At 40.4% G+C, this 25975-nt stretch overlaps 1 protein-coding gene across 44 annotated transcripts in view; it reads left to right on the top strand.

The window, feature by feature from the left end:
- LOC116669415 (receptor-type tyrosine-protein phosphatase delta) overlaps nucleotides 1–25975 on the top strand; it is a 370303-nt gene that overhangs the window by 344261 nt on the left and 67 nt on the right. For 19 of the 44 annotated variants that reach the window (XM_032499273.1, XM_032499264.1, XM_032499262.1 and 16 more), the window contains 16 exons: nucleotides 720–880; nucleotides 2634–2645; nucleotides 3628–3740; nucleotides 5696–5737; nucleotides 6256–6353; nucleotides 9123–9246; nucleotides 12028–12203; nucleotides 14032–14151; nucleotides 14268–14422; nucleotides 19178–19463; nucleotides 20385–20563; nucleotides 20844–20970; nucleotides 21223–21348; nucleotides 22451–22605; nucleotides 22783–22918; nucleotides 23266–23334. In XM_032499273.1, coding sequence (XP_032355164.1) covers nucleotides 720–880; nucleotides 2634–2645; nucleotides 3628–3740; nucleotides 5696–5737; nucleotides 6256–6353; nucleotides 9123–9246; nucleotides 12028–12203; nucleotides 14032–14151; nucleotides 14268–14422; nucleotides 19178–19463; nucleotides 20385–20563; nucleotides 20844–20970; nucleotides 21223–21348; nucleotides 22451–22605; nucleotides 22783–22918; nucleotides 23266–23334 — 2079 coding nt within the window. Of the gene's footprint in view, nucleotides 1–719; nucleotides 881–2633; nucleotides 2646–3627; nucleotides 3741–5695; nucleotides 5738–6255; nucleotides 6354–9122; nucleotides 9247–12027; nucleotides 12204–14031; nucleotides 14152–14267; nucleotides 14423–19177; nucleotides 19464–20384; nucleotides 20564–20843; nucleotides 20971–21222; nucleotides 21349–22450; nucleotides 22606–22782; nucleotides 22919–23265 lie in introns of all 44 variants that reach the window. The other 25 variants (XM_032499281.1, XM_032499280.1, XM_032499275.1 and 22 more) reach the window with 9 other exon arrangements.

Below are 25975 nucleotides of genomic sequence, written 5' to 3'. Positions count from 1 at the left end.
GACCCTGGCTGCTTTGGGGAGAGAAACCCCTTAAGACCTTAGCTGATGGCAAGCATACCTCGATAACAGGGCACCTCTTTAATTGCATCCTACGTTCGGTCCACCTTATCGGAGCTGCAGCAGCTAGTGTCTATGTGTCCGTGTGTCTGTCTGGACCAAAGACCCAAAAGCTGCATGATTAGGCAGCCGCAGGCGTGCTGATGGATTTCATGAGCTGCCCGCACTCTCTCTGCTAACCCTGAGTTCAGGTAGAGCGAAACGATAATGGCGAACGAAGGAAAATCTCTAATTTGCCCACTGAAGCATATATTTTCATCCCACAAGACCTTTTTCTTTATCACCTCATAGGATGTGAAATAGTTCAATCAACGCTCCTGTATAGAAGAGATATTAAAGATAACTTTGATTGGTCAGCCCGCAGCTTAGCAGAAATTACACAGCAAAACTTTGAATTGGCTTTTAATTTGTATTGTTGGTCATGCTGTCTATGTCAAAGTCTAGTTAGATATGCTCTGTAGTGAGGGTAAATTAATTGAAGTCTCCCGGTAGTGCTTTAAATATCTTGAGCTCAAATAGGATCTGGATCTACTGTATCCCTCAGCATTCAGTTCTGCATCTTTATGCAACATTGTCGAGAATATGTCTTTCATAACCACCAGATTACAGATAAATGATCGAGTAATGAGGAGTGATCAGTGATTTCCTTCTCCCTGGCTCAGATCATGTATGCCACGAGCCCGTACTCCGACCCAGTTGTGTCAGCCGACATCGACCCCCAGCCAATCATCGATGAGGAGGAAGGCCTCATCTGGGTGGTGGGCCCTGTGCTAGCTGTTGTCTTCATCATATGCATCGTTATTGCCATTCTCCTCTACAAAAGGTGAGAATATTAAATTATGATCTGCATATAGGATTATAGAACAATTTAAAAGAATTGTCCCATCTGAGGGGTACACCTGTGCATTGGAACAACTACCTCCTTTAGACTTTCCATGACCCCCACTCTAAATAGCATGCTCACACACTTTAAATCTCTGATGAGTAAATCCAAGCATACAGCTACCCAAACTTTTACGCAATGAAATGCAGACGCCCACAATCCTTCACACAGACACGTGCCTTGACTGAAAGTTAATCAGCCACATCCATCTACCCCCGCATGCACAAACACACCCACGTGCAACGGTGGAAAACACTTGCGGTAGTGCACTTTCACACAGAATCAAAACAGCTTTCTTTGTCTGAAACCCCCTAGTGGGAGTGAGACCTCGTGCTGTCACCGGTGTTCAGTCAAGTGTAGGAGGGCAGAGCTTTCACTATCTGCTGTGTGTCACTGCATGTGTGTAGAGCTTTAGAGAGGCCCTGGGGCCTGGGCAAGCATGATGGCAAGCACAACCCCTCTCCATTTTCCAACTACCCATTCCCCGTGGGAGACTAGCTCTAGATCCCGACTCTGACCTTATGATGCCCTCCTGCTTTGACACAGACGCGGACGCACACACACACACTTTTTCTGTCCTTCACTATCTTCCTAGGCAATTTCCCTGCTGTGTTCATTCAATCAAATGTCCAGTCCTAAGCAGAATTTCACAGTAGTCCTCAAGAAGTAATTTTGCGAAGATTAGTAAGCGAAGAGTCAGCACAATATAATCAGTAACAGCACCAATACTGCAGACAAAAAATACATACCTAGTAGTGTAATTTAGAATGTAGAGCATGCAGCTTTATTCCCTTATAACGTATTGTCCTTGGATTCTACTTGTATCAAGTGTTTTGGTTTGGGTAATACAAAGGTGAATTGAAAGTGGACAAAGACGGTGTGTGTGGGTGGGTGGGGCTTCAGGGTGAGTTTGCATTTTGTGGCAGGCAGATTTACTCATCGATTACCATGCCAGTGTCACCGCCATGTTAGGGAACATTCCGTGCTTTAACAAGAGATATTACTTTTGTCAAAATCAATTTTATGTGATGGATTGCTCCTCCTGTGCAACACAAAGGGAATAACAATGTGCAATATCAAGTCAGAGTCATCTGTGCACCTACACATTGAATAATTGAAATCAAGTCATGACTGCTAGCAAACCAATTGATTTTCTCATGAAAAGCGCTTAAAAATAGCAACATGCAATTCAATGCGATATATGCTTAATATATACAAATGTATTTAAAATTATGATCTCATGTCCACATTTCTAATACTACATGCAACAATCTTGAATATGCATAATTTCTGATTTCAATAAATGTAAAAGTGGTAGGCTTATTTGCAGGAAAAGACAGACACAGCAATTAGGAGTCAAGAGATGACTTTTTATGCTTGAACAAGAAGCAATCAGCTGAAACTGCTTGAAATAGCAGAGATATAATGTTCAATTTTTGGATGCACCTGGGAAACTGTAGTATTTGAGACAAAGAGCCCCAAGGCTGCATAATTAAGCATAATCTCTGAAGTGAAGCATCACTAATCTTGCACGCACAGGAAAAATTGAGATATGATTGGTATTGTGTGTCTCTTATATAGTCAGTCATTCACTTATTCTAAAGAAACGTTTCTGGAATTCTCCATCATATAAAGCCAAAGGTCTTACCACCTAATGTGTCGCTATTTCTTTCCTTGCTGACCAATGGAGCAGCAAACCAGACAGGTAAGAGTGACAGAGAAGAAGAAGAAAACTAACTCCCTTTAAACTCCTTTTCTCCCTCGATTGTTTATTTTCTATATAAACACATAGAAATTGGTCGCCCAATGGAGTTGATGTCATTCATGAAATCATGTGCTATGTGCTTTATCAAAATAGCACATGTTAAACGTATTTATGAACGTTATTAATGCAACAGTATTTATATGACAGCTGTCAGTAGGCAATTACTGGAAAATCCAAGCACAAATGTTTTTACTTTTCATACTACTAATAAACTTTAAATTCATGTCAAATATATCCTCCATATTCCCCTTCCTACAATGTCATTATCCATGTCAGTGACCAATGTTATGTGGATTCTAATGAATAAACAAACCACATTGCTTTCTATGAAACGGACACACGGCATCTTGTCAGTGGTGACAGTGATGCACACTTAAATTATATGAAGAAGTGCCTCTCTACAAATATGAATCTTAAAATGTGCCTTTAAAATACAGAAAATAAACCCCAAATAAAAGGGAGTGGAACAAATAACAAGTATACTCTACAACATTAGAGAATGCAGTAAAATAGTCCAGCAGTAAATGATACCTTTGTGAAGCGTGTAGCTTTTTGTTTGCTTGTCTTGTGACTTTCTATACAGTTAGAGGACCAGGTTACAATACATAGCCATCTAAACACCACCCCTTAACTATGACTTCAAAATTGAAAGAAAAGAGTTAATTGACGCCATATCTGAAACCATCATTGAAAAGTGAACATTAGGCTTCACTAAAGGTAGCATTTACTGGTAAAGGGCTTTGTGCTGGATTGCATTGTACTGTGCAGTGAAGATGTTATTTAGTCCACCTCCTGTAGCCCTTTGTATTGTAAGAATGCCGTCCTGTCACCTCCTTAATTACAGATTTGCCTGCATTATTTATGAGACCACGAGGCAAGCTTTAAGGTTAAAAAAAAATCCAATTTACTGTTTGTTCTGCAGAAAAAGAGCAGAATCTGAAGCTAGGAAAGGCAGCCTCCCCAACAGCAAGGAAATACCCCTGCATCATCCCACCGACCCTGTTGAGCTACGACGCCTCAACTTCCAAACGCCTGGTACGTATTTCAAATGACGCCAGGGACCTCCGTCTCATTCCTTGTGAATTTACAACTGAATGTTCATTGTGAGAAGGGATGCCATTGCTACTGATTGTGCGCTTAAAAGGTATAATGTAGATTCACAATTAGCTTTATATCAAATGTGTCTTCATTTGCAACCACTGCTGACAGTAAAACCTAATACTATGACGTACCCATCATCTTTGCAGTGAGATTGGCACTACACAAGGGAGCAGTTTGCAGGTAGACAGTGGACAGGTGTTTAGAGAAGACACAGAGGGTCAAAAATGACAGTTTCCTCCCCGGAGACACCTCTCAGTGGAAAATTAAGTGGCAGAAATGCGAACTTGACAGTTTCATGGCAGCTGTCATCTTCCTCTGCACCTGGGTTATCCAGGTCATCAGGGCTTGCCATGCTTACTCAGAATAGCGCAGGCTGGATGGTATCCCACTGCTAGGAGACAGGATGCAGCATTGTGGAAGGTGAGGGGAAATAAAAAATGTTTTCATGGCTCCGTGTTCTCTTTGGTATGCTCATGGATAGCGAAGAAAAAGTGGCATCAAGCTGTAAACACCATTGTTTACTCGCTCTGACCTTTAGTGCTGAGGTGAGGTGGTCAGTCGTCACGCCTTGGCTCAGTCATGTGGCCCGTTTCTCGCCGGGGGGAAACAATGGGAGTCACAGTCCATTTATCACCTGGAAAGGAGGCATGCATCTTTGCCCCCGTCCTGACCGAGAGAGACACACTTAACTGCTGTTTTAGTTCCTCTGGCACCGACTGCTTTGGGGACAGGTGTGCAGAGACTGCCAATAATGTTATATCAAAGCCATATTTTGCGGTCAGCTAGTATGAAAGGAGGATGAATTATCCCCGCAGGCTCATTTTTGAAAATTTCTTTTTGCATATTTATTAAAGCTCTTCAGTGATATTAGGACCATTACTGGCTGTTACATCCTGGCAGAGGGGTATTTTTCTTTTTGGCTCAGAGTGATCTCAACCATCCACCCACTATTTCACTCGCCTCTCAAGCCATCATATTTCCCCCCTCCCCCCAACAGCCTTACGGAGAGCTGGTACCTTGGCTCTCTCGCTGCTCAAAAAAGGACCACTTTCTCTTCAAGTCCTAAAGCTCTTTTACATTAGACCACCTCACTCCCCATGCTCTCTCCACCCTTTCTTCCACCTCTTTACCCCTCTATGGACATTTTCATCTTAAGGATGCTCGATGTTTGAGCGACGGCGTGTTGGAAATGGTACTTTCATTGTCCCCCACTGGTGGAAATGGATTTTGAGTAGCGAGCTGCAATAGAACCACCCTTTGCCGTCTTTCAGAGAGACGTGAGTGGGTGGGAAAACGAGGCATAGCTTCCATTAACTAATGCCCACTTGTGACCGCAACTAAAATGAAACATCTCAATGGAGAGAGAGAGACTGTCATCCAACTTGTGTCAAAATGGCACCTGAATTCTCAAGTTGCAGATCTTTAGGCAGACTGGATTGCGACAGCATATACAAAAAGGTGAAAATCCGTATTGTTCAAACCCAATCTAAGCTCTTAAATATGCTGATGACATACCTCGACTGCCATTCAACATTGTCAATTCTACATTGCCAAAGTCAAGTGAACTTAACTGCAGACTATGCAGGTAGTAGACTATATTAGCATCCTCAGGTTAAAATGAATGTCAAATAATATTCTATGGTTGCTCGACTTTGATTTGTGCTGCTAGGATTTTTTACGCTTTCTTATTTCACTGAAATATGCATGGTGGCATAGCCAAGCTTCTAGCATGATGATTTGTATGTTACTAATGAATGTTCCATTTAGAATACACATAATCATTCAATTCACGTTTTAAATTTCTACCTTCTGTTTGTGAAGAAAATAGTCATCACATAATGCTAATGACATCTGCAACCTATTTAATTACACCGCCATTTCCTTCACAGGTTCAGGTGCGTCCAGTCACCCCAGTAACCTCCATTTGTCAAGTTAGTTGGTCTCGATTATGTATTTAACACGATTTGTTTTGTTAGCTTTAATTCACTTCTTTTCCTTTTTTCTGCGTAGTCTTGTATTCCCATTCCCATCTAATCCATCTGGTGCCAATGCAATGTCATCAAAGGTGGCGGAGTTTGAAATGACAGCCTGAAACAATGTCATCGCTCAAAGCAGACATCAACATCTGGCCTAACATTTTGGATGTTTGTTTGCGTCAGTGTCTTTCTGTCATGCTAACTGTCCACCGCAGCTTTTTGTGTGAATAACATTTTTCTCTTTTAATAGTGGGGCAAGTGTGCTCGATGACTTCTCATTGGCTTCTGTGTCCATATTCTCTTTATGAGCATGGCCACTGCTTTGAGTGAACAAACTAGCCTAACAAGATCCACTCTTCCATTCCCCCTGTTAAACACACATGCTGCTTATCTAATGATTCACTGTTGGCTTGTGCTTGGGTGATGCCCGCTTACAAGACTGGTGACTGAATTTCAGTCCATCTGATTGACAGGTATGGCAAGCCATCCTCCAATCCCAATTATGGACCTGGCAGATCATCAGGAGCGTCTGAAAGCCAACGACAACCTCAAGTTTTCACAGGAATATGAGGTAAGTGTCAGCAAAGTCCCAGTGATTGATTCAGCATTACTGCCACTATTAGTGTGGTGGGTAAGAAAACCCCAGTCATTTCAGCTAACACCCTCACATTTAATGGTATATTCCTGGGCGCCTTAGTTCTGTTATTGCATACCCATGCCAACCACAAGGCAGTTCAAGCAGGATGACAACTGGTGGATGATGACCTCCCAATGGTGTTAGTTAGGAACTAATTTCATGAGAAATATCTTCACCAGAGAACTAAAATCAGCCATGTCTTTTTCACAGCAGGCATTTTGTCATAGCAGGAAACGCTCAGGTGTAGTTAATACAGTAACATTAATAATGGCTGCCCTCCATTTCCAGTTCCAGGATTATTGTGCCTGCTGACTCACTAATGACTTACAGTTGAATGGAGAAGAGGCTATCACTGGAGCAAACAACATACTGTATATTGTACACACAGTATGCATAAGGGTATTAAGTAGTGCTCGTCATTGGGAAGCTATGCTAATGGGAGAGATAATGCACAAATAAACTCTAGAGATTTCAAAGGTTGCAGTTTACTGACACTTGTCCAGTAAGTTAATCATATCTACACTTTAGCTGGAGTCTCACTCTGAAATGTATGGTCACTATCAGAATAAAAATACATCATGGAACAAAGGTGATAGTTATATTTAAGTATCGTGTGATTAGACCTTAGAACGTAAAGGTCCTTAAAATTGAAGTGCCCTCAAAATCATGTAGGCTGTAGTCAGACAATGCAAGTGTCTCCTTCATATTGGCTTTGTATTGTAGATGAATTACCAGAGCCTGAAAATCTATGCGAGCAGGAGGCCCTTTCAGGGGCATTGTGTGAGATAGAAATGGTCACCCTTTTTCTGTCAATGTCTATCTGCGGGTCCCGCAACAGCCCCAAAATTCATGAGGTCACCATATGGGTGGCTGCCAAGCTGGCCAATCATTACTGCAGCTTAAGTACACTGAATTCCAATTTTGTAGTGCTTATTTGAGAGCAGTGGAAAGCAATTTTGCGAGGACAATGAAATAAAGATTATTATTATGAGGAATGTTGCGGCCCACTGTTTCAACATATTTTGATAAAATATCAGGCTTAGCCAGTGGTTTATCCCTTGCATATTGCTGCTTTAAGTGATTTCTGCAGATAAGTACCTCGGACCTGAAAGGTATTATAGAATTCACATTGAGCTCATATGCTCTCAAATACCTCTTCATGTATTTGCTTATGCGTCATACTAGTATAATAAACTTTTAACTTCAATTAAAAATAATTAGGCTTATCTTTCTAAGTATTTCTCCCATGCATGTAAAACACAGTAAAAAGTCATAGAAGTATAAATATATATATTCAGATCTGTCTAGATTATAAGCAAGGTCAGTGCAGTAATCTGGGTTTCTACCGTCAGTGGAGATTCTCATAAAAGCAGTCTGTAGTCATTAAAAACACAGGCACAATATTTTCCCTGTAATGTGAACTGGAATGCCATTTTCATGTCATTGTTTTTTCCCTTTGTGATATTATATTTTATATCTCATTTATCGGTGATAAGGGAGCATTATCAACATCTGCTTTACAAAGCTAAAAGAGGGCTTGGATAGCAAATTCTGTTGAAGTAGTCTCAAGAGTAGTATTTTAGTATATGCCGTAAAAAAATCCTTCTAATCAAATGAGAAAAGCTGATGGAACACAAGCTCTTCCTTTGTGACCGATGCAGAATGTATCTTTTTGTAAATCTAATCAGTTATATGTAGCTGCTATTTCATGACAAAGACAACACGATCAGTTTTTTTTTTTTAAAGTATCCACTTTTTAAGACAAAGTTCCATCTCAAAAACTCTCTTCCAATTTTAATTTAAGCTTTGCAGACAAAAAAAGTGGCAACTTAGATTTCAGTGTGTGCTGACACCCCATTTTCAACAAGATACGAGAGGCTAGAATAGATACTATTTAAATTAACTGAGAAGAATAAAAGTCTAGGTTAGACAATTCAACTAAAACCAGCTTTCAGTCAGAGAACAATAATTTCCCTCAACCAAAGTTACAATTTATTTTAAGAGCCTCCATGTTTGGTGTGTAGAAAGGAGGACACCCACGATTATTATAGCTTGATCAGTATGCATCACTGACAAGGCAAGGGATGCTGACAAGTTTGTGCTAATTTTTCACCTTGAAAATGCTTTGTATCACTCAATTGGTAATAGTCATTTTAAAATAGCCAGTCTTAAACAGTATCTGACCTTAATGGTAAACAGAATTCATGGAAGACAAACTCATCCATGCTGAACTACAGAGCTAAAGATGAATGAACATTTATCAATATATTACAAACTGTATGCATTACTGTTTTGCACACATGAGGAAGTCGAACAGCAGCACTAAAAATCAATGGAATGCATGGCATTAACAGAATAAATAACAGAATAAATATTTTCAGCCATCTATATCATCCGTGTAGGGACATGCAAAATTAGACTGGGAGACAAAAAGGCCACACTGGACAGACAAGACTGAAATCATCATAGCCTTGGCAAACAAGGGCCTGGTAAAGGACAACAAGGCCTTTCAAGTTTCAAGCGCACTCCTAAAATGATCTACACATTATGAAAGCATTTTCATTTGCAATTGCTCTGTGGTGAAAGGCATATTTCTTCCACAAACATCTCATGGGCAATTGCCATAGAGATGAATTCAATGTAAGCAATATTATACATTGTATAATAATCTACTGTAACAACAAATGTTCTTGTGCTTTACAGTCCATTGACCCTGGTCAGCAGTTCACATGGGAGCACTCTAACCTGGAGGTCAACAAACCAAAGAACAGATATGCCAACGTGATTGCATACGACCACTCCAGAGTCTTGCTCTCTGCTATTGATGGTATGCCGCCCACCAACACCTTCTCCCCCAACTGCTGCATCAATTCTACAGCCAGTACAATTGGGTCTTTTAGACGTCGGGAGCGCAACCACACTGTAGTTTTAAATTATTTTTCCCACACAAGCACGTCAGACTACTTATTTCCTGTAATGCCTCAGGTGCTTGCAAAGAAAGACATCTTTAGAAACTGGCAATTTTCTCTTTAAATGCTGAGGCAAGCATTCAAGTTAGATTGAACAATCATCTGTAGTAAGAGATACAAGTTTTACCAGCATCTTTTTTTCTGACTTTATGCCAGGGGATTATTCTATAACGCCTCAGACTTAAATACTGTATGAAGCATTGGGCTGTTTCTTGAGTAAGTTATACATTGAAACCAGACAAGTGAGTACACTAGAAGATAATTAGACAGCATAGCACATTATAATAAATTACATTATTTGTTTGTGGGTATGCAATTGTTCAAAAAAACGGGACGTAAATATGGGTTTGCTACTGGGTTTAAACTGACAAAACTCACAACAACACACAAGTTAAAGTGCTAAGACATATGTCAGAGTGACACAATCGACAAGGCGTCTCTAGTAACATTTTATGGACAGGACCTTCTCAAGATGTGGTTGCACATTTCCCCTGAGCCCATCACAACCCTGACTTGAACCAGTCCATTACGTCTTTGGCGCGTTAAAAAAGTGTTGCTCTGTACAGTACAGCTTCTAAAGAATAAAAGGCAATTTTGATATTGCTAGTTAAGTGCTGGCTTCTTTATTGGATTAAACATAATTTCACACACACACACACACACACACATCTATTATTTAACCATTTCCATTGAGCTGTTCTGATGGTGGGCGAAGGAAAATAAACACAGCAAATTGCTATTGTGACAAAAACAGATAGATAAAGGCTCAAAGAGCCTTTTTGCAGTCTCTCAGAAGCAACACACAGCTTGAATGTTGATAGAACTCCATTAGCCAGGCGTATAAACACATCTGCACAACCACATTGGAGCCTTTGTGAGTGTGAGTAGTTTTCAGCCAGGGGGACATGAGGGACTTCCTCTTTTCCTTCTAAAGCTTAAAGCCTTTTGGCAAGCGATGCGTCTATTGTTTACTTTGATTGAGTTCTTTGAATAAAAAGGGATTTGGGATTTAACATCAGAATGTGAAGACAGCTACTATAAGAATTTATCGATGTGGGGATGGATGAGCATGATGCGCAAGTACATTTGTGGATTTTAATAGTATTGACATCACTGAAACTGTTTTTTAAAGTTAATCCCTAAAACTTTGCCAACCCTTCATTTGCCAAATTTGTACAGTTTCTATTTCTATTAGTATGTTTCATTTTTTGTTAGCATGATCCTTGCAAATACCAACTCCACTCCCAATTCCATCAATTTGAGGTTTTCTTTTTGGGAAATTATGTTAGCGCTCAATCTTTTTTTGTATTGATCTATATTTAGTGTATATTTAGTGGTGTTCTGGGATAAGACAATTCAGTAATCTAAGAAAGTGTGCATCTGCTCGGAAATACACATAACCTTAATGTGAATACTATTACTACTACTAAGAATCACTAAACACTAAAAACATCTGTATTCAATTTCTTTGCTTTTCTATGTGGTGTACTGAACAACGCTGTAGCAATGTTTATTTCTCAATAAGCATATTGACAGAGCAAAACGGTAGAATTTATACAAATCCTGAGTGACAGAAAGCACAAAGGCAAAATCCATTTGCAAATGTGCATTAACCAACAGCCTCGTTCTCATTAAACCCCAGTAATGTCTCTTTTTGCTTTTGCTTTTCAACTTGAAAACACACTGGGCTTAATTGCATTCATCCCTTGTCCATCACGGAAATGTTCAGCCGCCTGGCTGTGTGGACAACTTCAACAGCAAAAGAGAGGGCGGGGGACAGTTGAACACAATTATGTGGGTTGTTCTTTGAATGTGTTCATATTCCATTTGATTTGATGTTTTTTTTTCTGTCAAATAAGGAGTAAAAGGGAGTCCAGGGGAGGGGGAGCAGTTGGAGTGAGGGGATTCTCTGATACGTGGCGTCCATGCAGATGAGACTTATCTTGGTCGACCATGTGTGCACGAAGCCCCTAAACTGCCAGTCCTGAAGCATTGACTAGCTGTCAGCTCTGTCTCTTCCGCCTGGATTCGAAAAGGCTGCTGTGCCTTTCATTTAATATAAGCAAAGGGAGGGAGGAGGGAGGGGGGGGGGGGGGGGGGGGGGGGGGGGAATTGTTTTGCTAGTTTTTTGTTGGTTTGTTTTTCTCCGTGTGAGGTGATAGACTTTTACAGACCGAGCGCTATCTGTAAGTCAGTTGCAGATATGGAAGAGGAACACACAAGCTGCGGATTTAAAAAGGCGTTGATAGCGAATACAAATCCTATAGACCAACACTGGTTCCAGATGTTACTGTTTTATGCTTTTTTTCCCATTTAATACACGCAGAATGTACTGTTTTATGCTATTTTTCCATTTAATACATACAAAAGTTACTTTTCTATGCTACTTTTTCATACAATACATTTAGAAGATGACTTGTGTGAGGAGAAAATGACGTTATCACTAATAACTGAAGAGCAAATAAAGACTTAGACCGACTTAGGAAATAACAAATGCCGATGTAATAATTTTTTTGTGACGTTGGTCTATTCTGCATTGTGTCAAGACAACATAGTAATCGATTGTATTTTAGATGTTTCTTTTTGAGTCTAACACCCACCATCAAATTTTTTTATTATTTTTTTATTTATTTTTTTAGGTATCCCTGGAAGTGACTATATCAATGCTAACTACATTGACGGCTACAGGAAACAGAATGCGTACATCGCAACCCAAGGATCTCTGCCAGAGACATTTGGTGAATTCTGGAGGATGATCTGGGAGCAGAGGAGTGCGGTCATCGTCATGATGACAAAGCTGGAGGAGAGGTCCAGGGTAAGGGACGCATTTGCAAATGCCGCCATATTTCTATGTAGTGCTCTCTCTCTCCAAGTAGTATTCAAATGAAATGACCTGGTCGAACCCAAAAGTATGAGGAAAATGTCTTTCATTTTAAGCTTTGGAATGTTATACCCTAACTCACATAACCATCTAACAGGCTGAGTCACATGAACTAAAACTTTCAAAAATGTGTTTTTCAAAGCCAACTGCGTCACTGTTCCATTCTTCATTTGACATTGAAAATCTGTAGTAAAGATTCTTCTAACTCTGTTCAACCCCTATCAGTGACAATAGTTTGACGTCCTTATCCTCCTGTTTCATTTGTGCAGTATGCTGTATTCTGCCCTTCCCTAGATGCCTTCATATGTATTCTCCTCGAGAAGCCAACTTATATCTAGTTTCTACTCATATCTTCAATCCTTTCCTTTCAACAACACTTGTATTGTTGTTTAGCCCTGACTGATTGGTGGCATGGCTCCCTTCATTAACCTAGGACAGCTAAAGAAACTGGATTACAATCAGTGGTAAAAAACACTGAAGTGCTACATTGCCCAGCTGGATGCATTCACGGCTCTTTTAAGGCTGACATGGTCAAAAGGCACCTTGTCCCTTGGACTTGCACATCTTCACAGTGTTTGACTGAACGCATGAAAGCTTGCACAGAGTCCATAAGCTACTGACCTTCACACTTGTATGCCTTTTCTAAGAGCCTGGCATCGTGTTAACAGGGGTGCTGATTCAATCCACACAGCAGTTTTCACTCAGAATCTGTACAATCTGCAAAGCAAACAACCTTTGGCTGATTTTTAATAATGTAGGCACTCTGTAAGGCATAATTCTTCGATTCAATTCATGCCGTCAGGTGTCTGTTTCGCTCTGTAGATGTTTTGTGATATCAGAGTGCTCCTTGGCTCTGGCGTAAACGCTTCCAGCAAGAAATTCCCTCTCTGATCCTTCCATACCACTATGTTGTAACGTTTGGAACATGATGTGCTTTTGTTGTTGCCACTAGCTCCTGTCTTTCATATTATTCAGTCATATCATTCGCTGGGAATTACTCAAGCTCTCTTTGTATGGTTTTCATATCTAAAGCTTGAGTGTTTGCAAGTAAACGCCACTATGAATCGTCAGCTGCTTAGGTAATTAATAAGTTGACAGTACACTTAAGATATTTGAATATTCCAGTGGTACAACTGGTGTCCACGTCAAATTGCCATACATGTTAACAGAGCACCAGGCAACAGGATTTGTTGAGTATGATGACATTTCAATTGGGGTGACCATACGGCTAAAGCCACATCAGTTCTAATAGACAACATGAAGAAAAACAAGTGAATTTGAACCTAGTTATTTCCTCCCTTACACCATTAGTGATTTCTTTTGTCAGCTAATCAGTAATGTATAATGGAACAGTTTTTGGACTGGCCGTTAACTGGCAAACAAAGCACACTCAAATGGCAATAAAGCCGAGCCAGTTATACGATTGGAAACTGTGGTTACCTTTGTAATGATAGAGCATGTAAGGACAGTTAATAGGTCCGTCGGCTCTATACAAATATCTTTGGCCATTTAATTGATTCTGAAATCAAACAGGAATTGCTAAGCAGAGCAGGAATGATGAGAATTCTTTTATTTTACCATTACTTGACTTTGTGTGTACCTTTATACACAAATGTGAAGCAGAGCACTGTTGATACAGATCATTGGTACTAAGAAAATTATAAAAACCTCATCAAGACTAATCTTTTCTAACTTTAGGGCAGACAGTGTTCATATATTCCTATCCAGAGATTGTCTAATGTGACGTTTCTCTCCTCTGCAGGTTAAATGTGACCAATACTGGCCTACGAGAGGGACAGAGACTTACGGCCTCATCCAAGTGACACTGCTAGACACAGTAGAGCTGGCCACATACTGTGTCAGGACATTTGCACTTTTTAAAGTAAGCAGCAATTGGATTTGGTTGACCTATAGCAGCTACTTAGACCCCACAACATCTGTTAAGTACTTGATGTGAGCTGTGTTAGTCACTAACCTTTCGCCAAATCCATAATTCAGAATGGCTCCAGTGAGAAGAGAGAGGTGAGGCAGTTCCAGTTCACGGCCTGGCCAGACCACGGGGTGCCAGAGCACCCCACTCCCTTTTTGGCCTTTCTGAGACGGGTGAAAGCTTGCAATCCTCCAGATGCAGGGCCCATGGTGGTACACTGCAGGTAAGAAACAACATGGTTTCACAAAAACATCCCGAAGCATGAAATTCATTTTGTTCTCTCCATTTGCTGTGATGAATATATGAATACATATGACAACATACAACAGATTCATGGTTATTTAGAGCTTTATATCTGAGTCATTTGTGTATTATTTTTAAACAAAATCATCCATGAACCAGGGGACAACATTTTAGCTAAAAATAGCATGTTCAAAAATGGAGTAAACTATGGCCCACTGTAAGTCCATATAAATCAACCTACTAGCTTTACAGAAGGCACTTTAAATCTGAAGATGTTTTCAACATCCCAGTAAAAACGACTAGCATCGATGTCCTCAGCAAACTCAAACATCTCCCACTCACTGACACACAAACACACGCAGACCTGTAGAGTTCCTTGCTACACCAATAAAATGTCGCGCAACAGCCCACAAGTCCTTGACTTATCCCTTGGGTTATTGCATCTAAAACAAATAACTTTCATGCTAACTTCCCTTCCCTGAGCTACATGAGTGGCCAGACTCACAACAGACAAGCACTGGGATATAACACAGACTACTGCCTCCTCTCAACTCAGGAAGTCATCAGAGGCTCTGCACAGAGAAAGCAAGTGACAAAATTGGGGGGAAAAAAGATTGTACAAATGAAGGAATAGCCATAGTGAATGTAACAGATATGAACTTGTGTCAGAACGTGACAAAAAGGGACAGGGGATTACTGAAGAATTAGAAGTACCACATGCCGAAGTTAATTAGAGCTAGTTGCCGAATCGCTTCAAATTGAAAATCCTCACTTTTTACAATGAAGCAGAATGCAGGAATTAATGTCACTCTGCAGATGGGAGTTTTTAATTCCTCTGGCTCCCTATCAGATACAATCATTTCCAAGCTCCAAATCCTCTCAGAGGCAATTCCTCACTTCATGTTTGACCACAGTTTTAAATAGAGCCATCTTTTAGCTCTACATACTTGCAAAACAAAATTCAGAGTGGTTTGTGGTTAAGCAGAGATATACTGTCGATAAAGATATTTTGTATCGAAGAAGCTGAGGATGTTTATGCACATGCAAAAAAGGCCTGAATAAAGGTTGAAAGAAAAAAAGCCTTTTGTTTCCTATGAATTAATAGCATGGTACAGTGTTTTAAGCAGTTGATTATTTAGTTGGTGCACAGATTTTAGCTTACCATGTTCGTACATGGTCTTTGCACAAGGCCCCTGAGCACGTCCTACATGCTGAGGGACCTTATGCAAGGCCATATATTATCTTAGTCGGGAACTATTTTTTTCAGATTGTTCCGACACCACGTGAATGGAACACAAACGCCCTATCTCGCAAAGTTAACAAAAGTGAAAAATAAATGTGTTTGGCCTTGGCCCCTGCTGCACTCCAAGTTTCATTCAAATCTGGCCAGAAGTTTTTCCTTAATTCCGCTGACGGACCCACAAACAAATGGACAAACCAAAAACATAACGCATTAATGTGTGACCACTGGACTTCTCCAAAACTTCTCACAAGGTGAAATTAGAGTATGTCCTATGGAATCTGCCCCCTAGGGACATCATTGCATGTTTCTTGCTGTTTTCACTAACCCGTAGGTCAGGGACTGTTTTGCTGTTCTAGCTGAAGGGCTAACCCGGCATGGTGAGGGGACACAAGAGATCAAAAGGTCATGATTAAATGTCATGGAGAGCACAGACCTCTCCCAGTGACTCAGAATGGAAACCTTTATTAGTGCAGCCCACAGTGCTGAACTGAACATAGAACTGACAACATAGCCATATAATTCAGTTTTTTTTCTTTATTCTGTATCACTGTGGTAGCCAGCACATAATGCAGGATGTAGTCTACCTAACTTAAGGGTGAATATTTCCAAGGCCCTCAGCTGAATGACTGCTCTGGTAATAGGCAACCCATCATTCCATTTTTCAGTGACATAATCACACACAACTCAATCTCTTTTCTCTGGCTGTTTGCATTTGTAAACGGTGTATGATCTCCATGACAACAACTCGAACTTCCGTTCTAGCTTCTAACTCTCTCCACCATATAACGTTACCATGCTTTTGGGCAGTTGTTGAGGCTCCGTCTAAAACCTTAATTTCGATCAGCTGTTTGTAACATCAAAATAAAATGGATTATGGATCATTTTATTTCTATAATTTAAAGTTGACTTTACCAGCTGACTTCGCTATTGGCTGTTGAAACAGGTCACATCTCTTAAGGTCTAAAACCAGCCTCTCCAACGTGAACAGCTGAAGGTCTAGACCCCAAATATAAGACAACCCCACTTTTTTAGACGTATTTCCAGAGGAAACGTGGCCCCGTCATTGCCATCAAGGCATATAGAGTTGCCCTGCTTTCTCAGAAGGTCAAACAGTAGTGATTCTAATACAGTGAAGGAGAGGGACAACTCCAATGCGCTGCTGCAGGACTCCACCTTCATGTCATCGTGGCATAGTTGCATGCAGTGAGAATCGTCCTACTGTTGTTGGGATGTCACAATGGACAAGAATTAGCAGTCAGTGGGCAAATCCTGTTTGAATCTCCAAGTTGAAAATAAGTGACTTTTTTGATTTACTTTACACTTTTTGAAAAGTATTCAAGGTCCAAAATTATTATTGACTCCATTTACAGCAATGAGGTGATCCTGGCGGATTTGAGTTAATGTGTGCGGGTTCAATAGGCAGTGTAGGGAAATGGTGACGGGTTAGCTGACGGCAAGCGATTTGGTAACAATACATATGTAATTACTTTCACTGCTGCTCGTGCTTTATCTTCTCGGAACTCATTGCAGCTGCTGCATAAACTGCACTCTTTTCTCCCATCCCCTATTCCCTAAACTCCTGGAAAGCATATTAGTCTGACACTTAATGTGTGTCGACGTCCAAAGCAGCTGGTCTTGACTGGCTGAAAAGGCAGTGTCAGGTCATTAGTGCAGCTTGTCCGCCAGCTCCCCTTCAACTGCCAAATGTACCGACTGCTTTCTGCAACACCTCACCCAAACACACACACACACACACACACACACACACACCCCATCACTTGTCGATAAAGGAATAGTGCACATAGCACCTAGCATTTCCTGTTTTTACATTAAGGAAAACATGCTCTCCCTGCATAACACAACTCCACCTTCCGTCTCCTTACCTCCCTCCCCCATTCCTCATCTTCCTCTGTCTTCGTCTCTCTAGCTCAATGCTGTCACTCTGTCACTGACTCTCTCGCAGGTCATCACTCTCCCACATTCAGGTCTGCACTGTAAAATGTTTTTTTAGATTGGTAACAGCTGGGGTAAAGGGAGAAATCTCTTCTAGTTTCAGCATTCCTCGCCTAAGGGCTGAGCACCTGGAAGGGATTCATTCTTCCAATATCCCTGAGACAGCCTGATTCTTTCTTTGACTCACATGCACACTTTGTAATCGCCCTAGAGCTGTAAAGAGATTTGAGAAGAAAAAGAAGTTCAGTCTTATTCAGCCAATATCAACCATTTTGAAAGTGATTATTAGATCATTTGTTAAAGCCAATGACTCCCATACGTGTCTTTATTTCATTCGCAGCACAGTTCCAGTGCAGCATGGCACATTAACCAGACTTTGCTCCTGGTGACTAACTTTACTCCCTCTTGAGTTTTCCCTTTCAAACCTTTCCCCGTTCCTAAGAGAAAATGAACAAATGCTCCATCAGAAGGAGGAGGCACGAGAGCATGGTTCGCACCTTGTAGGCATGTCAGCTTAATGGATTGAATAACCTATTTACTTTAGAGTGCCAAGTGCGAGGTACCATCTTGGCAATGCTGTGCTTTGCAGGAGGTGGGAGGAGAGTTAACAAATAAGATTTAACACCACCCTGTCACCCCATGGTAAATAAATTGTCATTGGAAAACATCTACAATGCTGAGGTACGCGCTATTAAAACATGTAAGATGCAGGGGTGAGCATTTTTTAATTGTCAGCAGTCTGCAGAATGGGGCTACATTTGTACAGCATGTCTCAAGCTGGTCTGCAAGAAGAGGTCAAAGAGAAACAGTAAAACATGGTCCCTCTTTGTCAGAGTGCCTTTTTACACACTACTCTAACAATGTGCCGATGGGAATCTAAATGAAGAGACCTGCCTTTCAGTGCCTCTTCTAAAGCTCTTACGCTATTTGGGTGCACTGTGCTAATCTAATGGCATTAATTGAAGTCAGCTGCACTTCTCAGAAGTTGCCCGGCACATTAACAAAGCCCTCAGAAAGTCATACTCGCAAAATCACGTTTGTCTATCCACATTTCTGTGTGCATTTGTTGTAGTGGCACTTTTTGGTACCATGAGATAAAAGGTTAAATGTTGCCGTTGCATAAGTGATTAGTCCTGATGGATTGGAGAGCACAGGTGGGGTCCAGAGGGGAGAGACTAGATTGCAAAGCCAGCAGTGAGCCCGCTGAAGGCTGTGACGGCCAAGCCCTCTTCTCGACACAGTGCCACTTCAGATTTAATTACACTCCAAACCAAATGGTCCGTTCTACAGTGGAAAACTTGGCAAAGAGAGTTTACCTTTTGGCCTCATCTCTGGGAGAAAGGGAGTTCTTCAAGTCCTTGTACATGTTTAGCAAAGACACCTCTCCTTCCACTGGCCTGCCCCTCATTTGTGAAAGTTTGACAAAGAAGCTCGGACATCTCAGACTAGGGACCTCCACATATGATTTTGTACAGCTTCAACTGAGAATACCTTCCAATAACATTCTTCTTTATTTATGTATCTTGTTTTTGGTCACAGTGCTGGGGTGGGACGCACAGGTTGCTTCATCGTGATTGATGCCATGATGGAACGTATCAAGCACGAGAAGACTGTGGACATCTACGGGCATGTAACGCTAATGCGTGCCCAGCGCAACTACATGGTGCAGACAGAGGACCAGTATGTCTTCATACATGACGCGCTCCAAGAGGCCGTCAACTGCGGCACCACCGAAGTGCCCGCCAGAAACCTATACGCCTACATCCAGAAACTGACGCAGATAGAGGGTGGAGAGAACGTCACCGGCATGGAACTCGAGTTCAAGGTACAAACAGTTTGAAGCAAAAGCACTACTGACCTTAGGTTTTACTATGCAGGCCACTGTGTCATTGCTTGGCCATTCCCAGTACAACTCCAAAACTCTTCCAGTTCCTAGTAGGCCCGCGAGACAGCCTGTAGTTTTCCTCTCTATTCCAGTTAGTTGACTTACTTGTGTAACCCAACATAAGACCCATTCTCCCTTTCTGGTTTCCCCTTCCCATATCGCTCCCTCCTTGGGTAACAGTGGTCTTGGTTTACATTGTAATTGTAATTTATTTATGTGAACAGGGACAGTGCACAAAAAACATTAATAGATGTGTGCCAGGTTGTAGCAAATTGCTATTTTCCACCTGTAGTCCCATGAAAACGCTAAACACAGGTTTTCCCCCACTACAGAACAGCTACTTGAGCAATATACTCTGCATTTACAATGAGAGGTTCAACAATCCTTATGCACTCATTTGCAGCCTGTGGTACTGCTGTATGCATTGTATTGCCTTGCTTGTCACGCACCTGCTTTCTTGCTGTGATGGGATGCTGATTCCACTAAGAGATGATAAACAGGTTAAATTACACCACGTCTGTCCACTCCAGGCTCGCCAGGGCTTCCATTCCCCTGTCTTTTCATCATAACATGCTATTTTTCCCTGCAAAGGCAAGCCGTGATAGCAATCACTCCGATGCCATTTCTGTAGTTTATCGTTACGTGAAAATAGTATATAACCACAGGACGCTGTGTGCAATGTAAACTTTATCATCCACTATGTGCAGCTGATTAATTTGGATTACTCTCTACTCTCAAGCAAGAAGTGATTGTTCATACATGTTTTTTACGTCCAATCCGCCTTCAATGTCAAACAGTCAGTCACCAGGGAAACACAGAAAGTCAGTGCTCATAGATATATTTTTCTCTGTCTCAATGCAGCGTTTAGCCAACACTAAAGCCCATACATCACGATTCATCAGTGCCAATCTCCCCTGCAACAAGTTCAAGAACCGCCTTGTTAACATAATGCCATACGAGTCCACACGAGTGTGTCTTCAGCCCATTCGAGGAGTTGAGGGCTCTGACTACATCAATGCCAGTTTCATTGATGGGTACAGGTAAGTGCTCACATACTCTGACACCCATTGCCGATCAGATAGCCAGTATTTAAATTCATTGGACTTGAAAATGGCTCGACATTTTAAAAGAAGCAACTTATACTTGAAATATAAGAGTCAGCAAATGTGTACAAGACAAGCGTCATTGCCATGTTTTGGTCAGTCATCACAGATATGGCTCTATCAACATCTTCAAACCATGCACAGTGAAAGCTCTAATGTATTTTTATGCTGAATGTCTCACACCTTTTCCATCATGTGATGAAATGGCTTTCCACAGGCAACAGAAAGCCTATATTGCCACACAGGGACCACTGGCAGAGACCACAGAAGACTTCTGGAGAATGCTCTGGGAGCACAACTCTACTATTGTTGTTATGCTCACCAAGCTTAGAGAAATGGGCAGGGTATGCAAACGCTTATTTTTCTTTCCATTTTTTTTGGCACATTAACCTCCTTAATCTGGCTACAGAACACAAAAGCATGTTACAAAACAGCTTATATGAAATACCATACAGTATGTAGCTTCAGCCATGAGAATAAAGCACAAGATACAGTATAAATTTAATTAAAACAATGCTGGGAATGAAAACAATGAAGCTAGTGTATGAAGAGAATGTTGCGGCTCATTGTGGGATTCTATTTTTCACTCCTTACAGGAAAAATGCCACCAGTACTGGCCAGCAGAGAGGTCGGCCAGATACCAGTACTTTGTGGTGGACCCAATGGCCGAGTATAACATGCCCCAGTATATCCTGAGAGAGTTCAAAGTGACTGATGCCAGGGTAAGCATGCATCATTTCATAGAACAAAGTTTAAAGATCAAAATTTGTCATGGTTGGAACAGGGCTCCAACTCCAGTGCTATTGTTTACAGAATGCTAGAGAGTATTGTTTTTTCAAATTCTGGGTCATGCCCTAACGGTGGGTCACGGGGGACACTAAATGTATCACCAAAATAAAATAATGTTCCACTTTATTTATTTCAACGCTTAAGTTCCAACTGCACTTTAACTTTGGGTCACTGCTGTATAGAATTCAGAAAAAAAAAGTGATTCCGTTATTGCGCATACTACAACCATTTTAAATTTTAAAATCCCATTATGCAATTTCTTAATCACATGAATATATTTACGAAAAAAAAAGATTTGAATAACATTGTTGAATATGCTGGATAGTGAACACTCATTGAGCGCTGGATTTAACATCACAGTAGTCATTAGCTCAAAATGTTGGCATTGTATCAAGTATTCGTTTATACCAAACTATGGCCTTAAGTGTAGCATAAGCAAAAATAAATATTTGTGGGAATTATGACACATGTCAAAGTGTAAAAACAAATGTGGTGCCGGCAGCAGCAAGCTGCCACAGTTTTTAATTCCATCAAAGGCTTACACAGAGAAATGGTGCAGTCTCCCTCGTTTGTAGTGCATGTTACACTGTCTCGTCAATGGGATTTCTCTCCTTATCACGGGGATACAATATCACTTAAGTAATGCACACCCTCAGTCGATTCTCCAAGCACCCCGTAGAGGTTAGCACATCAAAGGAATTAGCATCTTCAGAGTTCATGTTTAATACATTCAGGTAGAACGACAGGCATCTTTGACAACAAAACATTTTCTCTGATGCTTTAAACTTGGCACCTAAGCTAGATTTTTTTCAAGAATGCTGTCTTGCACTGTAAAACCCACAAAAGGCATGGCAATTACAATAATGATGGTCATGGAATGAACTGCCATGGGTTGGCTGTCTGCAAAACACCAGACTGGCTTCCTAGTTTCACTTCATCAGTTTTTGTGTGTGCACATTTTTCCATATTTCTGACTGTTCCATCTGAAGAGCAGGCTCTGTACATTTTCTCTCCCGCCCCACCTTTTATTCCCAGGATGGACAGTCACGGACAGTAAGGCAGTTTCAGTTCACAGACTGGCCTGAACAAGGAGTGCCAAAATCAGGAGAGGGCTTCATCGATTTCATTGGCCAAGTACATAAAACAAAAGAGCAGTTTGGCCAAGATGGGCCTATTTCAGTCCACTGTAGGTGAGTGATCAACCAGCATAACTCACCAAATAATATCACTCGCACTTTTTAGAGAATTAAACTGAATGCAAATAAATGTTGAGCTCTACACAAATATTGATTTAACTTGATATGACTTTTTCTATATTTATCTGGTGCCTCTGGCCTCACTGCTGACCTTTTTGCATTCTCTCACAGCGCGGGTGTTGGTAGGACTGGAGTTTTCATCACCCTCAGCATAGTCTTGGAACGAATGAGATATGAGGGCGTAGTAGACATCTTTCAGACAGTGAAAATGTTACGGACACAGAGACCAGCTATGGTGCAGACAGAGGTAAGGTGTTTTTTTCACTATATTTGCAAAGAAGACATCACAAACTTTACTGAGGTAACTTAGATAACATTTGAAATCAATGTGTTCCAAATTTGATCATTTCATAATGAAAAGGGCTGGTGAGGTTCCAAACGTGCTCTTGAGCCAAATAGATGAACTAAAGCAAGCCTCTTTTAAAGACCATAAGTATCGGGTCTGCTCTTCACCACAAAGCTTTCTTACCTTTGGAATACAAAAAAATACATTTTGGTTTGATAGAAAAGGCAGCTAACAAATATAATGTGACTAGAATCTAGGCTATATCCCTAAGAGAGAGAATGTGAACTTAAGTCTTCTCTTCTTTTCAGGATCAATACCAGTTCTGCTACAGAGCTGGCTTGGAGTACCTGGGAAGCTTTGATCACTATGCAACGTAAAAGACCCAGTATTGGAAGAAAAAAAGCAGAGAGCCCTTTGGAGAAAAAAAACCCCCAGTGAGCCTCTCTTCTGAGCCATAAATTCCTGCTTGAGAAAGTACTCCTTAACTCCTTGCTAACAACTCATTAAGTGTTGGATGTGTGACATGTCTTGTCAAAAAATTAAAAAGATGATTCCCGGAGGACCAAGTATTTCCCAACCCCAATAAAACCTCGCCTTGATACAAAGTGAGGGAATCCTGACTTTTGAAGCATCATACGGAATTACCTTTTCTTTTGCTTCGAGGATTCATTTTGGGGCTCATTAAACTGAATGAAACCAACACAACAAAAAAGTAAATGAACAATAATGACATCATCCGAAATGCATCAGTGATCATGGACCTTTCCGAGAGGCACTGGAGGCACACAGAAATGCAGGGGCGAGGGGGGACTTGATGCACATTGTAAAGAAAAAAAAAAAGAAAAAATCTGTTTCACAATCAAGAACACACAGACAACCCATCGAAAAAGAAGACAATGCTTGGTCCACAACAGCAGGACAGACTTAAAGTAATAATGAATAAATAACCCTTTTTCCCGTCACAATGTTCATCTAAATTTTGGGAGACGGTAGAGCTCAAATGATCTATGAAATAAATAAAAAATTATTGATTTAGTTTTTTAGTACTTTATTATACAGCTGATGTGCTTTTTTTGAACTGTGTGAATTTCCTTTTTTTACACAAATTTATTGCTTGGAAAAGAAGTGATAAAACGTATTTACGTAAATGTAAATTTTTTTTTAAAGCTGTAGAACTGTTCTGACATATGTGCTATTTTGCAGAGAATATCTTTGCTTTTTTCTTTCATTTTTGGTTTTGTTTCCATTTTCTTCCCTCATTTTGTTGCACTTGGTGCACAGAACAAAATTCACACTACCAAAAGGAAAGTTTGTTCAAGAGTTATTTTTGGGCTGGCTTTTTGTCGTGGTTTTTGTCCATGATCACATACATGGTAACTTAATTACTCCCATGAGATAAACTGGGGCTTTGTGGAATCAACAGGGATGAGCAAAGTATGAAGTTGCTGCTACCGATTATCTTAGTTCTTCCATGTTAGAAGGATGATAAGAGAGAACCTGATGAATTGGATAAAATATATGAATACATAGATATATGGTACAGATTGTCAAATATATGTGAAATATATATTAAAGCATACATATAACATTCTAAATATATTGATAAAGTACATAATTTATGACTTAAAAAAAAGTATTTGAAATATGGATGGTCTATGAAAGCTTCCAGGTTGAGAGTTGTGTGCTATGGGGGAAATGAAATGAGATTTTTCACTGGAATGCACATCAGTAGGACACAATTGTATTCTGATTCAGTGCATCTTTTCTTGTGCAATAAACATGTGTATTTTTAGATAGGGTTTTATGTGGATATGTCATTCACTCATGACATTGTTGTCCCCCCCCGCAAGTGTGGTGTGGGAATGTCGGGTGCCAGTCAAAGTGTCACTGGTGCATTTTTTTCAAGCTCTCATACAGTCTGTAATTAGAGGCCGAGGGGTCACACAGCGGCGATCCCCACTACACACAATAGGGCAAGGTACAAAGACGTCACTTTCTTGTGGTTCTTTAAAGCGTTCAATGGTAATAACATTTTTTTTTTCCTTTTGCATTTAGAGTGCCTTATATTTATGCCTGTTTTTATAATGTTTCATTTAACATAATGTAACCTGAGTAATCAAGGCATTTAGTATAGATGTAACTGTATAGTTTATTTACCATAAGTATTCATTTGTCACATGATGAGATTATATATGCAAATAAGAACATTTCACAGCTCATAGCTTTCATTTTCAGTGGCCTTATTGTGGCTGAGTGAATAATAATTAAAAAAAAATAGTTAATATATCACTGACCTCTACAGAATACACAATAGTTAAAACATATGTAAAATGTTCAGACATGGAGAATGGGATGAGATTGCAGAATACTCAAACTAAACAGGATGAAGGCCCAATATGATGCTAATTCAATTCAAACTAAAAATGGATTTGGTCACAAAGAATGCACAGGTCGTCACCGCAGGGTTTCATTTCCATGCCTTTGAATTCCAGACTTCATATGTGTCACTAGAGAGAAGAGATATATAGAAACACAATCTGCAACATTTCCGTTCTGCTATCCTGACACTGTCATGTTCCTTTTTTTCTGTACGACCTTACAGTGAGGTACTGGAGTTCATGTTTCGGTCTTTATGTGCAGCAGCATCTTTAACTTCTCCGTACCCTCTTTGATGGCTTTGTGGATGTGCATTCCAGGTGCTTTCTTTCCCTTGTTAACTCAAGCAGCTATGTGTTTTATTTTTGTCAACTGCTTGCCTGATTACTTTTGTCTTCATTTTGAGATATAAAAGTGCTATCATTTAACATTAATGGTGGCTAACATTACATTATGTTCCCGTCTCGGATGTTTTATTTTCTCATCTCAGTTTTTCCCTTTTTTTATTGATTTTTCATATGCAGGGTGATACATTGCAGAGTGGCCAAAGCTGGCCTGGTAGGAAGATTTGCACTTTATCTTTGTACTATGCACTGCCCTATTGATTCTAAACCCAATAATATATTACTTGAACCCATCTAT

The sequence above is a fragment of the Etheostoma spectabile genome, chromosome 19 (genome assembly GCF_008692095.1).
Source record: "Etheostoma spectabile isolate EspeVRDwgs_2016 chromosome 19, UIUC_Espe_1.0, whole genome shotgun sequence".
NCBI lineage: Eukaryota > Metazoa > Chordata > Actinopteri > Perciformes > Percidae > Etheostoma > Etheostoma spectabile.
The sequence above is the reverse complement of the archived record's forward strand: the minus strand, read 5'-3'. Positions and strand labels throughout refer to the sequence as shown.